The sequence below is a fragment of the Tympanuchus pallidicinctus genome, unplaced genomic scaffold, assembly GCF_026119805.1.
Source record: "Tympanuchus pallidicinctus isolate F22 unplaced genomic scaffold, pur_lepc_1.0 scaffold17, whole genome shotgun sequence".
Taxonomy (NCBI): Eukaryota; Metazoa; Chordata; class Aves; order Galliformes; family Phasianidae; genus Tympanuchus; species Tympanuchus pallidicinctus.
In genome coordinates, this window is record NW_026294690.1 from 5,793,303 (window position 1) to 5,808,882 (window position 15,580).

Here is a 15,580-nt window from a genome sequence, read left to right on the forward strand (position 1 = left end):
TGAGTTGCAAAGTTAGCACACCTATGTATGCCTCCAATGACAAATGCTGAATAAAAATCCACCTTGATGTGCTCTTGAATTGCAAAAGCCTTCTAATGTAGCCTGTGGCCATGATTTATAACAGTGACTCATAATATTGCATTATACTTAACATGATGTAACGCTGATGCAAGATGCCATTTGTGGAATTTCAATGTCACAGAGAAAAAGAGAGGAGGGAGCAATCTGGTCATGTACCATGTCATGCTGTTGAAATGAAAATGATACGGCCAAAGTACGTAGAACATTTCAGCACCTGCTTTGCTATTTTAGCAGAATAACTGGGAGAATAACATTTTTATTTCCTGGAGCATAAACATCCCTCAGACATACATTATTGTGTTACTTACAGTAATTCAATTATGTTTGTACTTGAAAAGACAAATTTGCTAACAGACAATTCAGTCTTGCAATTATGACCCCTCACATGGAAGTTTACAGGGCAAATCAGGATTATGCCTTTAAATTAATTCAAGGCTTTATCTCTTTTTTCTGACCCAGCGGTTATGAATTCTCCTCTTGTTCTCCCTGTCCTGCTTACTTCTTCCTGCAGTGAATCAGCATTTCAGGAAATACTAATTCAAAGAGGAAAGACACCCTGGACTCTGATTCTGGAGGTCAGAAATAGCTGCTCTCCAATGGATTTGACAAATGAAGCAAGGCTTCTTGAGATACTTGGGGCCAGTTCTGTAGGGTGTATGCAACCCCTGGTTTGAACTCTGCCCCTTACCCTCTGAGTGGATGAGGAAGTTTGGAGCCCTGCGGATGTGCTACACAGCAGAGGCCAGCTGATTTGGGGAGAGACAAGAGAAATGGAGAGTCAGAGCCCTGTCTGGTTTCTAATAGTATGGAAAACTGTTAATTGCTTCACCCTGCAACAGAGGGAGGAAGCATGGGTGTTCATTCTGTAGGAACCAGTAGCACCAGCGAGACATCAGCCTTGGTAAAGCAAGACCGTAAGGTGGAAAGCCTTGAATGGAGGTCTTCAAAGAGACTGGATCACCTCTCCTGGTAGCTCTCTGTGAGTTTGCACCATGCAGCCCTACCTATGCCCAGTTTCCCTGGCAAGCCCAGCAGTTATGCCTGCTGAAGTTCAATGTCTGTTGTCTCCTGCTTGCTGAGGTGGGGCACGTGAATCGCTTGGTGACACTCAAGAAGACAACCATTTTATTATACATGTTGGATTCACCAGAACACATCCTGAGTCACCTGCATCTAGTGGAAGTGGTCACAGCATTGAGCTTCATGGAGTTCAAGAAGTGTCTGGACAGAGCTCTCAGTCATATGGTCTGATTTTTGGGTAGCCCTGTGTAGAGACAGGAGTTGGACTCAGTGATCCTTACACGACTCTTCCAACTTGGGATATTTGATTCACAGGTTGGTCATGAGCACCCAGCAGAGTGAGGCACAGCACACAGTGCAGTTTCACACTGCAAGAGCAAAAATGTGGAAGAGGCTGACTTTTGAATACAGTAGCAGTGCCTATAGGTGAAGATAACAAATCAATGAGAACTGAACACCCAGTTTATTTTTGGAAGCCCAGTAGGTGCCAGTCTGTCTCCTAGGTGCATAAATACCATCAAAAACCTCGCCATGGGCAAGTAAAACTAGACAAGAATTTATAGCCCAGAGGAAAGCCACCGAGAATAGATTGTGTAGAGGCTGATAAGATCCGTATTGCTCCAAAAGAGAGAGTTCCACCTCAAAACAAGACGGTCTTTGTTGTGAAAGGGTTAGGTTGTGAGACCCAGCTTGCCAAATATCTGTAATGGCCTCTCTCTGCCAATTGTCTGTAAATACTGTGATCTCTCACATAAGTGAAAAGCCTGAAAGGAATCTCTCTAGCAAAAACATCATTTGTTCATTTTCCACAGGTTGGTGGAGTAACATGCCTCTTCTCAGCCATGTTACTCTTTCTTTTCCCTGAAGATTTCCAACAGAGATTTGTTCAAACAAAGATCAGTAATTTTGCTCTGTAAGGGATGCAGGAAGAAGCGTAGAAATATCTCTAGATCAGAACAGTTCCTGAGCCTGCTGGAGAAATGGCAGATCGCCAGAGATAGCACAGCCACTGTTCTCCCAGATAACAATGCGCAGAGCTGAATCTTCCAGGCATATACTTTTAGGAAAGCGAACTGTGCACACCTAGGTGAGAAGCAAGGAGTTCCTGTCTTCTGGGGAGGCTGCTGGATGCTTTGCCTTTGCACTGACCAGATCCTCCTTTGCCCTGATTCCATGCCTAGGTGACAACTGAGCCAAAAATACAATGAAGTAATGAAACCAACTTTTTTTTTTTTTTGCTATATCTTTGGGTTTTACATCTGAAATAATCTTCAAAGACAGCAGCTCATTCCATTTGTATTTTGAATCATGGTGTGTCATTACTTGCAAATGTTTTACTGCAGTCTCCTACTGAATAAAAGCAGCCCTTTCAGGAGAGTAGCTCTCCCACTGAACTGAAGCTCTGCTAGTTCTGATTTCTGTGGATTTGTGCCTGTATGGCAGAGCAGTTTAGGTCTCGATGTTCCACTAGGCTCTTCCATATGCATCTTTATTCCACCAGAAGCCAGGTAATATAGTCACTGAACCTCCAGTCATTTGATTCATCAATATTAATGGTCAGCTGCTGATGATTTGAAGTATCATGTTTGCACTAGAGAGCAAGACCCCAGCACTTGGGATACTGGGCAGAGTAAGAAACAGAATCATTAAGGTTGGAGAAGACCACTATAAACATCCAGTCCAACCATCAACCATCACCACCATGCCCACTAAACCACGTCCCTCAGTGCCACATGTACATGTTTCTTAAAACTTCCAGGGACAGAGGACATAATCTGACCTATGAAACTACTACAGTCGTACTACATAAAAAAGGAAAGGTTCAGCTTCTGTTTGGGTTGGAAATGGCTTGTCTTCAATACCATCTGCTTCGCTCCAGCATATGTACCTAAGTGGAGATGTTTCAGAGCCTACAGGTAATTACCACAACAAAAACAGTATCCATAAATGAATCGCTGTTCCTAACTTCCTTCTCCCATTTGCTTCTAAGTCACACTAAGATAATGCTAAAATGAGGATTAATGCACAGAACTGCAAGCAGCAGAGAAAGTAAAACAGAGCTAGGAAAGCAGGAAGCTGTGGAAGATGGGATTAACGAGATGGTCACTCCTGTGCAGGGCCAGGGCTGGATGGGTGCACACAGCAAGAGGCAAAGGCAGCCAGGCCAGGGCAAGCAGCTCCCAGAGCAGGCAGGGCACGTGTGTGTGGGGCTGCTGGGTTCTCGCCTTCCCCAGTGCTGCTGCTGTGAGAGCTGCTGGCAGTAACCCCCTCCCAAAGCATGGGAAAGGAGCGGAATGCAGTGCAAAACAGTAACTGCATGTGTGTGACAGTGAGGCTGTGGCCGTTGTGCTCAAGTGTTTTTCTCTTTTAGAGGTAGTCCTCACACAAAGAGCAAGGTTTAAGCAATTGGGTTGAAAATGATCCCTTTTTAAATGAGTGAGAAGTTCATGTCTGAACCTGACGGGAATCCCATTCACCCACACAGTAGCAGGCGAGCTTTTTAGCGTAAGAACCATTTGACTTTCCAGTTAAAATGTCTGTTTGCTTTTTCTTTTTACAACTGCAAAGAGCAACATTCAGACAAATGGTTGGCAGACAGGCGGCCCTACCATGCCTTGTCCCCTGCCCACTGCACGTGAGCCAGGCACTGGAGCACACTGCAGCACATGGCGTGGTGCAGGACATGGCCGGGCCTTTCAGGGGTGCAGGAGGACCTACCTTGCGCCCAGCCTCGTTGTTGTGCAGGTTCATCAGTGTCCGCGCGTTCTGCTTAATCTCCCGGGCATCCACAAACACTTTGGCGAATCCTATTCCGTATCTGATGTCGGCAGAGCAGCCGCCCCATTTCCATCCTTCCTCCTTGTGGTACTGTCCCTGTTTCTCTTTGTCACAGCCGCAGTCACTCAGGTTTCCCTGTGTGCAGGCAGCCGTGATGGCGTGGGCTACTCCAGCAGCAATGATGGCATAGGTGAACGCTGCTTCTCTGCTACCTGAAATGACAACAGTGCTGTAAGTGCATGGCACAGCATGGGGACATGAGTCAGAAGAGACAGGCAAGTTCCTGCAGTGCAAACATCAGATGGCTATTATTAGAGTGCTGCAAATCTGCACGCATAAGCAGGTCTCTGCTCTTCTAAGTATTGATTTCTGTGGATGTTCACTGTCTGAAATGGTAGTTCTCCTTAAGGCAGTAGGAGACAATGTATTATTCAGGCAACTTGTATGTGCATTTCCAAATGGAATTAGAAGTAGTCAAACTGAACTCTTCTTAGCAAAAAGGGAAGGAAATGCTGGAGCTCAAGAAGCAAATAAAAAAAGAAAACAGGTGGAACTGGGGAGTGAAAATGCTACATCAACCATATCCAATTTTTCCTAAAATCAACCTAGAAATATGACTGTGTTTATTATGGAACTTGTAGTCAGAATTAGAGACCGTGAAAGGATTCCTCAAAGTAAATCATAAAACGTTGATTTGTAACTGCAGAACTGGCAGGTGAGGCTTTCTAGAGTTAGTGCCGTTTTATGAACATCTGAGCATGGAACAGAAACCCTTGGCTTTAAGTGTACGTGAGCAGTGCTCTGAGTGCCCCTGTGCAGCCACAAGCACAGACAGAAGCTGTGGCATCTTTCTCATCCTGTCCCACCTTTATCCATAGCGACATCCTCACTTTTTCAAGTAGAGCATAATGAAAAGTGCACTGGTAAACAGGGAGGGTACAACAAGTAGTTGCAATTTCTCTGCTCAGAAGGCCCTCCTCAAAGAGGCAATGCACTACACCAGGTTCCATTTCATAGGACTGCAAGAGTGAGACAGCATCAGAAAACGGTTCTGCGTTGAAATTTGCCTTCAAGCCTGTCTAGCTCCCAGAAGTCAGCAAATAGGATAGGTGTAGGCACAGTCCACTCTGAAACTCTTCTGTGATGCTGCTTTAGCATAACATTTTTGCTACCAAGTGGGATCAGCATGAGAACATATGTTTTCCTGCCAATTTTAGATTATAAATACTAGCACTGGACTTCTAATTTCAGCAAAGGATCTCAGTTGGAAGCACTGCTTTAACAGGCTCCTTGCAGGCAGCTCTGTTACCCTGCAGACGCTGACAAGGGAGGTCCTGCTCCAACCTGATCTCAGCACGTGCAGAGGTTGGAAGGCACAACCTCATCCATTCTGGACTCCCAAAGATGAACCAGTTTTGGAAGTGACCCAATACAATTTGTGGAAGCCATAACTTTAGGGAAATAATTGGACCCTTCTTTTTTTTCTTTCTTCTTTATTTGTTCAGCCTAAGCCTGAAAAAATAAAGCCTGTGCATCTGTGCCTTAAATTTCATCTTAAAATTCAGTTAAAAATTCAAGATCATACTGTTAGCTTTGATATCAACACAACACTGAGATTCTCAGATTCTCTTATATATATTTTAACTGTAGATAATGGTGACTGTCGCATCCAAAATACTGAATAGAAGGTAGAGCACTCCTGTTTCAGGAGGATGAAGAAAGCTTGTGAAGCAGGAGATAAGGTGAAAATGTGTGCTTCTGCCAGGTTGTTGCTGGGGATGGGAGTAAAATACAGGATAAGGAAAGAGCAAAGGGAAAAGAACTGACAGCGGAGCACCACGCACTGTGAGACGTTCAGCCCACATTGGCCAATGACCAGAACAAGCAAAACAGTTCTTCCCCAGTAAAAACAGACCCTAGTCAGTGGGCTGACAGCAACATCAAGGATTTGTCTCCTTTATGAAACTGAAAGGGTGCAGGAAAACCCTAATGCACAGTCATTGCCTTCTCTAACTTGATAGAAAGGTCATACAGGAGCTGGAAAAGTATACAGTATGTTTTCAGCAATGAGATCAGGAAAGAGCTTTTGGAGATAGTTTAAACAAAATGTTACTCGTTGACATGAACAGCTACAACTGTCTCCTCAACAACTGCCTGACCCATGAGCTAGCACCACTCGGTGGAGGCCCAGGAATTAATTCATCTTGCAGTCAATTCCCATTAAATTCATCCTTAAACATCAACTTATTTTAACTCTATGATTTAAAAATAAAAAAATAGTAATTTTTAAATGCATGTAACAAACAGATCAAATGATTTTAGTGGGAGACAAATCATGTTCCCAGACACCAGATCTATTTAAAGAGTGTTTATGGAGGATGAGCACAACTCGAGCTGCCAGAGGTTGGTTGGGGATCTTTCCCCCACCTGTGCTGTCAGCCCTGCAGAAATTGCTGAAAAACTACAGAAAGCAAGGGGGAAAAGAGGGCAACCACACAGCCACCTGTGAGCAAGCAATCCTTCCTGCTTCCAGATGGCTCCACTTTCTTACTGCCTAGAATGAGCAAAGGCTAAGCACACACTCAAGCTGAGCTCAGATGTGAGAAACTTCAAAGAGGGGTCTGGCAGGCTTTCAGAAGCTGTCCTGTCCCTCCGAAGGCTGGTGATCCCTCAGAGCTTTCCAACCATGGCAGCACTGCCAGGCATAAGTGTTGCACTATTGGAAGTGATGCTGGAGCTCAGCTGGGGCTGGCTGGGACAGAGACAGACACCCTGTGCCTGAGGCACCACTGCCACCCGTCAGCACTTGGCTGGCACAAACTGGGTGCTGACATCTGCCTGGCTCCATTCCTCATCCAGAGCAGTCTGAATAAGTGCTGCAGTGCTGGGCAAGCACAGAGGCTGTTCTTCACGTGTCGAACACAAATATCACCCTGCTCTTTCAGTCTTTTCAGGAATACACAATATACATGTTGTGCCCACTGCAAATATATCCCCTCTCCTCCACTGAACAGTGGGTTGCAGCAGCTCTGTTGGTGGTAGCATGGCATCCATGACTTCCAGTGCTTCTGCAACTCCAATCCACAGTGCAAACCACCCTCCAAAGCACTGGAGTGTTGTCTTTATACCCCTCACTAGGTAGTATGGGACAACACCAAGCTCCTTAACCGAGACCTGCCCAGGCCACCATCACCACCAATCAGGTACCAGAAGGGAAAGCAAGAAGGGAATCACAAATAAGTGAAAATGTAGACGTTACCAGCACAGGTAACTTTCCTATCACTGAGCGTAATTATATACAACTCATGCATACCTTGGAGTATCAATCCTGCAACGCACACAAGTCACATCTTTGCTCTCATGTTTGTACGTTCGGCTGATCAGCAAGAACCTGGTTCAAAGAGAAGTCTGCGTTCTGGTATTAATTCAGCTAGCTTAATGTTTTTATATTTAATCTTCAATCTTCTTATTAAAGGGCTTCATTCATGAGGATTAAAAATGAGAAGCTGTTTTCAAAAAGAGGCAAAATAACTTGGTGGTGCACGGGAAACAGGGCCTAAGCCTGCATGACATGGGGCAGGCTTGACTTGCAGGAAGACAGCAAGTGCTTATCCATTGGGTACCTCTTCTGTGTGTTGCTAAACAGCTTGGCCCTGGTCATAAACTGACTGAGCTGTGAAATAAAAAAGACAAATTTCTATTTATCTCACTGGAAAACATGGGATGTATTTTCTGCTATTTAAAGCCAAAGGGTCAAAGAGGGAGTTATCTGCAGTGACATGAGCTGAAATATGATTGTGAAAATATAAAGATGGAAAATACAACGTACCTTGCCAATTATGTGCCATAGCTAACATTACTTCACCTCTCTCTATGAAGGTCATAATTCATAATGAGTAAAAACTAAGAGCAGAACTCATCCTCTGCCTGCTTTGGGGTGTGCCTCCTTCTTTCTTGATAGACGATGTATGGTCTTGGAGATTTGGTTGGTTTTTTCTACATCTTTCGTTAACCCAATATTTGTGAGCAAATAGTAGTTTAAAATCATTGAAATATCCCCTTCTTTTTTTTTTTTTCTTCCTCCTTTTGTTAATGGCTCAAAGTTTTGAGCAGTTTGGTGCCCTTAAAATACTATCTTGAAAGAAAAATGACAGATCCCTATAAATTGGCAGAACGTTCTCTGAAAAGATTAGTGCCTGTACTTTAAATAACTAGAGTTGCACTAAAAGACATTTCAGTCTTTGAGGGGGGAGTTGCTGCCCACTTTCACAGGCTGAAGTTTGGTTCTCCAATGGGGTGATTCTTAGAGCGAAGGCAGCCCAGATATAGTATCTATTTTTTAAAATATGAGCTTTAAGCTCATAAAGTTACTGCTCATGGTACCTGCATTACCACAATCACAGCCAGGATCTTGGGGTTCAAACAGCAGTTTCCCCTTTTCAGACAGCTTTGATCCCTCCACACCACGACGCCCTTTCAGAAAAGCCCAGGTACCGACCCTGCAGGAGCAGAGTCTTCTGCCTTCCTAAGGAAATGTAATCTTTTTGTTTCTCTGAAACATGTACTCACAAGACACGTCTGAAGGCAGGTATGAAAACCTTCTGATGGGAATTCCAACTACAGTGACCTTGGGGCAATGTTTTATCTTACCGTGACAGTCCCTGCTTAGAAAGATTGACTTTTTGGCGTAGAGCAGCAGGCTGGGGTTTGGATGCTTAGGCCATATTTCAGCCTGGCCTTTGTTTTGCCTGCAAATAACTGTTCACGTGCAAGATACTGACATTAGAAACTGGTTTCAGGGGTTGGAAACTTTGCACAAAAATGCAAATCCTGGCCCTACTTGATTAGGTAAAAAGGTTCCTGTTAATCACAATATTTATTTTCTGTATCTCTCAGAGCTTCTATGTATTTCAGGGTTAGCCACTGGTTCTGAATTTATCAAACTCTCTTCAAATATTGAACCTCTTTGGATAGTGCAGCAGCACTACCTGGTGTCCCACAGGCTTGCATAGGGAATCTGTGCAATATGAAAACAGCAAGAATTTTCATGTTGATTTACCTGTGGTTGTCCCCTAGGAGTCTTATTTTGTAACTTAAAGAGTCAGAGAGTCTAAAACCTGACACAAGAGACTATACCAGTACTTAAAATCAAGAAGCTCTACACAATGACTGAGGATGGAACCACTTTTTGAACACACCTGTGCTTGGATCTTTTCAAAAGTTTCTCTATTTATAACAATAACAAAATTAGGTTTTAACCAGACCAGACCATAAAGGAGAATGAACAAGAACTTGTTCTTTTTGCACACTAGCAAAGGAGATGCTTCCTAACTAGCAGCTGCTGAGCAAGCTCATTGAAGTTTGGATTGTGGGATGGTTGCTAAAAGTAGACTGCATCAAGATATGTTAACAGCCTGTCCAGCACTGATGTGCACATCTGGACATGTCTGCACTGACCGTTGAGCCAAGGCATTGCCCACAGTGCAGGCTGGTGCTGAGCTGGCCCAGAGTTTTAAAGCCAGTTTGTTCATGTGGAGCCTTCTTTTGATTTCAGCCTTACTGACTTGAGCAATGTCAGATGGATAGAGGTATCAGGGGGTTATACTGAAAAGCTTTCCAATGCAAAAGAAACCAAAGAATCAATGGACTTTACTAAGTCCAGGATGAGTAACTGGTTGAAACCACATTTGCTGTAAGGTTCTTCAGGGACCACCACTGTATCTTCATCCCTTGGATGCCTCCTTTCAGCCTCTCCCATGCAGGGCTCATGACAGCTTCCACAGGGTTGTGCCACCTTTCTTCTTGTAGATCTGCACTGACATGAGTTCTCACTTTGTTCCGTCAAAGAGATGCAGAGATGCAGTCAAACAGTTTGTATTGGAAAATTTTCATGAGTCTCACTGAATAGTGACAGCGATGTTCCATTATGACCAGAGGACATAGCTTTGACTTTTTTCCCTCTACATGCCATGAAAAGTACAGCCATCCTGAAGGAATTATTGAGATAGTTACTCCCTGCTTGTACCCTGGTGCATCACTGCCACAAACAGTGAAGCTCCTGCTGAGCACTTGGCAGCACGCTGCAGGATGGGCAGCCCTCAGCATAGCACCTGATCTTCCTGAGATCCATCTGAGCCCAAAGCTGACGGCAGATTCTGTCAAAGGCATCTGGTTGCTCACGTACTCTGGATTTGAAGCATATTTTAGCTGGGCAGGAGTAGTTGGGAGTTTTCTTGTCTATCCTGCTTTAAAATCTTGGGTTTTGACTGTGGCTGTCTTTGGGAACAGAAGTGCTGACCGCTGTCACAAATGTACTTGGTTTCAAGTGTCTCCATAATTGAAACATTGCATCATCTCCGTGGTTATTTAAAAATTCTCTTTGTGACTTTACATTATTAATAAGATTTCTACAGAATTGTCTAGAAAAATTCCTTGTGTTAACCTTGATTGCAGTTTTACAATTTCCTGTTGTAACTGGACCAAGTCTGGAGTAAACTGATGTCACTTTTACTGCTCTTTCTCTTCATGTTATTGGCACTATTGCCACCAGCTGTCGTGATAAGATATCCATGGTGTGTCAGTAAGGAAGAATCTCTCTTTTGAAGGACAAACCAGATAAAATGACACAAGAAACAGAGTGTATAGGCTGTGTACTGGTTGGAAGCAGGCTATAATGAGTGGAGACGCTCTGTATGAAGTATGGATTAATTGAAGTGACGACTAACTAACTGTAACTCTACATCTAATTCATCACTAGAAGACAGATTAAATGTAAATTTGTTAAAATACACAGACACATATGCTACAGAGAAGAAAAGGAAAATGTTGTTTGATGCTTTCTTTCTGCAGACTTCAAAGGGTTTCCCCAAGGCTAGAATCCCTGTTGCCATTTTAAAAATGGGAAAAGAGAAACAGAGAAGAGAGGAGGAGTGCTGAGGTCCCTCAGCCCATGGGGCAGAGCCACTGGAAGAAATCAGGCCTCTCGAATCGCCCTGTAGCGTGACAGAGGGAACTTGAACAATCTGAGTACGTTTGCATAGCATTCATAAACTAGATCACCCAGTACAGGTGAAGGTAATGAAATCTGTTTTTGGAGAGATGTGGCTCGGTGTGCCATCAGAATCATAGGCTGGGAAATAGTTCACAGGAATATGTGGTATCCAAGGTAACTTATTTGCATGGAATAACACACACACAAATCCTATTAGCATAAGAGTTACTTAAGCACATCCTCCCAAATTGATATTAGAATTTGCTTCCTGCACGTGCTCAGCAGCGCAGCGGCAAGGAGAGCCACATCACTGTCATTCTGAAGTCATAGCCTAATCTTAGAGAGAGTGCATCAGTGCTGCTCTCATCCCAGCACAGCCGCCCAGAAGAGCAAGTGGGATGAGGTCATGTGCCCCAGTTCCATCGCCAGCAACAAGACAAAGGTACCCATGCACCTCCAAGGTAACTGCTGCAAGGACGCAGCCAGCCAGGAAACACCGCCAGCCTCTGAATGCTATAGAAGGTGCTAATGCTTTAGTTGCTATTTGAGTGGTATTTTGTAACACACACAGTGTCAAAGGGCTGAGAAGCAAGAGCTGTTGCTACTAATCAAACTTATAAAATTATTATTATTTTTTTTTAAGAAGAGAAGGATGCAATATATTTGCATTAAGCGTGACCTGGCTTGTTCTTGTAGCTTCAAGTATGTCCCATAGCATACATGGCTCTCCACATTGCATGTCTCTATCTCTTGTTTAGGGTAAGGCACAAGGGCCTCATCTCCCATGTGGGGGCATTTGGCTTTGTGGCACATAGGGGTTGCCCTTCTTAACCAGAATCAGATGTTAGCCTCCATTTCTGTGACCGGTAGCCCAGAGCACACCCCCACAGAGATCTTAAGAGAGAAAAATCTAGGGAGTGGATACTTTTTCCTTATAGCCATAGAAAGTTGATTTGTGTCAGATATTGTAGGGCTCTACATATGCCAACAGATAAGGAGCAGAGGAACAAGGAGACAACCTGAGCAGTTCAGGTAGTATTTCATGGAGTTAGAGGGCCCTAGGATTTGAAGCACCATGCACGTATGTAAGATTCACCACTGCAGATCTCAAACCCTTTGTGACTTTTATTGAACGTTATTTTTAAAAGTAAATGCATAAGCTGTTTAAATTTGAAGTTTTGCTTATTCCTTAAATGAGTTTTATAATTTGGATGATGTTCAACACTTGACTCCATTCTGAAACCAGCGATGAATCTGCCCTATCCATCTTAGCATCGTAATGGATAGATAGAACATATTAAGAGTTATCACCTCAAAGACAGATCAAAGTCTACTTCCTTCAATATTGACTTTCTTTAAAAGGACCTAAATATAACCCACTAGCTAAATAATTCAGTTTTGGGAGGGGTGGAAGAACTGAGTGCCTGTTTATGCAACAGACCACAATAACTCCGCACTTTTATGATTTGCTAGGGAAGAAACCCTTCTCACATTTTCTGCTTAAGGAAATGTTACTCTTAGACTAAATGAGCCCAAACCTGTCAGCCATCCAAATGGACTCTTCACCGACATAAGTGGCAAATACTTGCATGGATCACTGACAGGAACAGCTCAGCTCAAGGAACAGAAAGCATGAGCTAATCTGAATAAATGGTCCATTTTCAGATGTTTCACAATGTCGGGCAGTGTGGTTTTCACGTACCCTACTTGAGTCACTGTGTTTGATTATCACAGGTGTTGAAAGACCTGTAGCTCACACCGGACTTTAAAATTTAGCTTTTTTTTTTTTTTTCTCTTTGTGTTCCTTCCTTAAGTACCTCAAGGTATTGGAAAATATGCCTATCAATGTGCACACGTGATAAAATAGCGTTCAGTTAATGCCAAGCATTCTTGGGCTTTCCCAAGCAGAGTGGCAATACTGTCTCTTTGTAAGAATGCCAAGAATGGGGTTCTAGGGCCAGATCCTGCCATTTGTCCATATATGAAGGAATGGCGCCTGGAAGGCAGTCCAGTCTGGAGGGTTTCCCTGTATGCCAAAAGCCACAGCTGTTGTAGAACTCTTTGGGGTTCTCACAGAACATCCGTGTTATCCATCACGCAAAGCGCTGCTTGACTGGCTCTGTGGTTTTTGTATCTACCTTCCAGATGGGGAGGAGGCAGAGAGACCTCAAGGCTGGAAACCACAGATCCCAGCTTCACCTTCTGGACGTGGAACGGCATACCGTGAGTGATCGACTTTCAGCTGTGGCCCTGAAAATGACTATACCTGTATTTGGAAAATACTTTTCCTCTCTCTTAGTGCTTTAAGTGCTGTGGAATCAACAAATATTGAGTAAGCTGCTCTACCCTGTCCTGTGTTCTGCAGTATAGGGCCGTGAGAGTTTTAGTCTCAGCTCTGTTTTCTCAGATACTCTTGTTTATCATTACCAGTGCTATTTTAGTTAAGAATTCTAATCTATTTTGTACCGTTGTAACAACTGCAAAAGATGGAAATGGGATCTTCTAACTGTTGATAGGAACAGTCCTGTTGCAAATGCCTTGACATCAAAGTGCAGCATACCCACTTATTCCTGGTGGGAGTCACTATAGAGTCACTATTTCACACAGTAAAAATCTCTTATGATGAGACTGATTGCTGGAGCTCTGTCCTAACAGTTAGAAACCTCAGGCCAGAGTCGCCGCTGAGGGCTCTGCACCCCAGCAGTGCAATTCTAACTCCAGTCAGCATTCAGTCTCAGACCTCTGCCTTTAACCAGAACCAAGCACCTTTTTCACATCCTCAGGTACACAGACACAAGCGATGCGTGCAGGCTGCCTTCTCCCAACTCCCACAGCCATGCCCGTGCCCCCAGCGCATGCCCTCTCAGTGCCACATGGATGGGGCCGGCCAACAGCTCGTAGAGAGGCAACGTACCCACTTTCAGCTCCTTCCCGAAGACGGTCCTCTCTCCCAGGGCAGAGCAGTTCCAGCGCCCGTTGCGAAACTGGAACTGGCACTCGTTGATGCCCATCTGGGACCCTTCCCCAATGACGATAATAGCGTCGGGCCTGCTCTGGCAGATCGCCCGCTGCCGGGGGGCGAGACCCGGGATCTTGTTGCAGATGATGCTGGCTCCCAGGGCCACCACAGAGGAAAAGCCCCTGCAACGACAAAAGACCGAGGTGGCTGCGGGGAGGCTCTTCCCGGAGGCAGACGCGGCGCGGTGTCGCGGAGTCCGGCGCCGGCAGGTGCCCCCGGAAAGCCCCCGCCTTTCCCACCGCCGCTTCCCTCTCCCTCGCTCTCTCCCCGGCTAAAGCGGAGATAAGGAGAGCGTGGGCTCTTGCCAAAACGGGACCCAACTTCCTCATTCGTAAATTCAAGCGCATGCAACAGCGTTGCGTGCCCGGGCCACGCACGGGCATCGGGCTGGGAGGGTTCTAACTCTCCAGTCGAACATTCAGAGGGAGGGGAAGAGCCCACGCTCCCTGCCCCGCGGCCGGGCGCACCTGGAGGGCAGCGCCGCGACCCGCTGCTGTCCCGAGCGTGCGGCGTTCCGTGCGTGGGAGCGGGACCGCCCCGAGCGCAGGTAGCGGCGGGTCGGGGGCGGCCGGGCCACCCCGCGCCGGGCACGGAAGGAACCGGGCCCCTCCGGGTCCCACCTGCTCCGCTCGGTGCCCGGCTGTCGCTTCGCCCCGTGCGAGCTGCGCCTCGAGGGTCGCTCGGAGGTGCGGGGGTTCTAACTATCTCTTACAAAATCATCGTGATCACCGCCACCGGGTTTTTTGAGACTTCCCGAGTTAAATAGTAACAGGTCTGGGCAGGTTAGGCTGAGAGCGAGAGGGAGCGCAATTGTTATAAAAGGCGGAAAAAAAAAAAAAAAAAAAAAAAAGTTACTTACCCGATCTTGATATACACAATCCCCAGGCTCAGGAAGATGTGGAAAATCCAGCGCCTTGTTTTCCTGTTCATATTCCTTGCTTGCCGTGTCTCAGCCCAACGAAATGATGCCCGCGAAATGATGCCCGCGGCGCTGCTGGGCCGGCTTCGCTCCCCGCTCCGGGCCGGGTCACGGCAGCGCGTCCGACCGGGGCAGCCCCCGCCGCGCCCCGCGCCGCCCGCCGCTGCCTGCCGGGGTCTGCCCGGGGCCGCCGAGCATGGCCCCGCGGGGCTCCGCTCTGCCCCTCTCGCCGCCTTTCCCTCGCTCCCGGATTTGTATGCCTGTCACACGCAGCGCTTTATTGCCGGCGATGTACGGGGCTGCGGGATCCTCCCGAGCGCCGGCGGCTCAGGGCTCTCCCCCCGGGTTCAATGTTAAGTATCTCCCCGTCTCTCTCTTTTTTTCTTTTCCTCCCTTTCTCTCTTCTTCAGCTACTTGGGCGTGTTCTCCAAAGGAGGGAGTTGTCCAGCCAGGGGGAAGAAAGGCGGGGGAGGTGGGAAGAAGGGTAACGAGAAATGGCAAACAGATCACCTGCTTGCCAGGAGGCTCACAGCGATCCTCCTCGGGCGGAGGGCACGGCTCCTCCGAAGGGCACGGCCCGGGAGAAGGCGACGGGGACGCGGCGGGGTGGCACCGGGGGGCGCCCCGTGGGCTGCCCCGGCGGTGCGCCCTGCTGGCCGCGGGGCGCCGGGCGGCATGGGGCCGCCGTGCCGGGCCCGCACCGCACCGCACCGCACCCGCTGCTGCTGCCGGCACGGGGCAGAAGCTTCAGCTGACCCGCGGCGGCCGCCCG

The 15,580-nt window shown here is 46.5% G+C and overlaps 1 protein-coding gene across 1 annotated transcript in view; it reads right to left on the minus strand.

The window, feature by feature from the left end:
* Nucleotides 1–14,953, minus strand: part of WNT7A (Wnt family member 7A) — a 32,986-nt gene extending 18,033 nt beyond the window's left edge. The window contains exons 1-3 of the mRNA XM_052678856.1: nt 14,749–14,953; nt 13,785–14,011; nt 3,820–4,091 (exon numbers count right to left, since the gene is read on the minus strand). Coding sequence (XP_052534816.1) covers nt 3,820–4,091; nt 13,785–14,011; nt 14,749–14,819 — 570 coding nt within the window. The 5' untranslated portion in view covers nt 14,820–14,953. The remainder of the gene's footprint in view (nt 1–3,819; nt 4,092–13,784; nt 14,012–14,748) is intronic.
* Between the last annotated feature and the right edge of the window lie 627 nt (nt 14,954–15,580).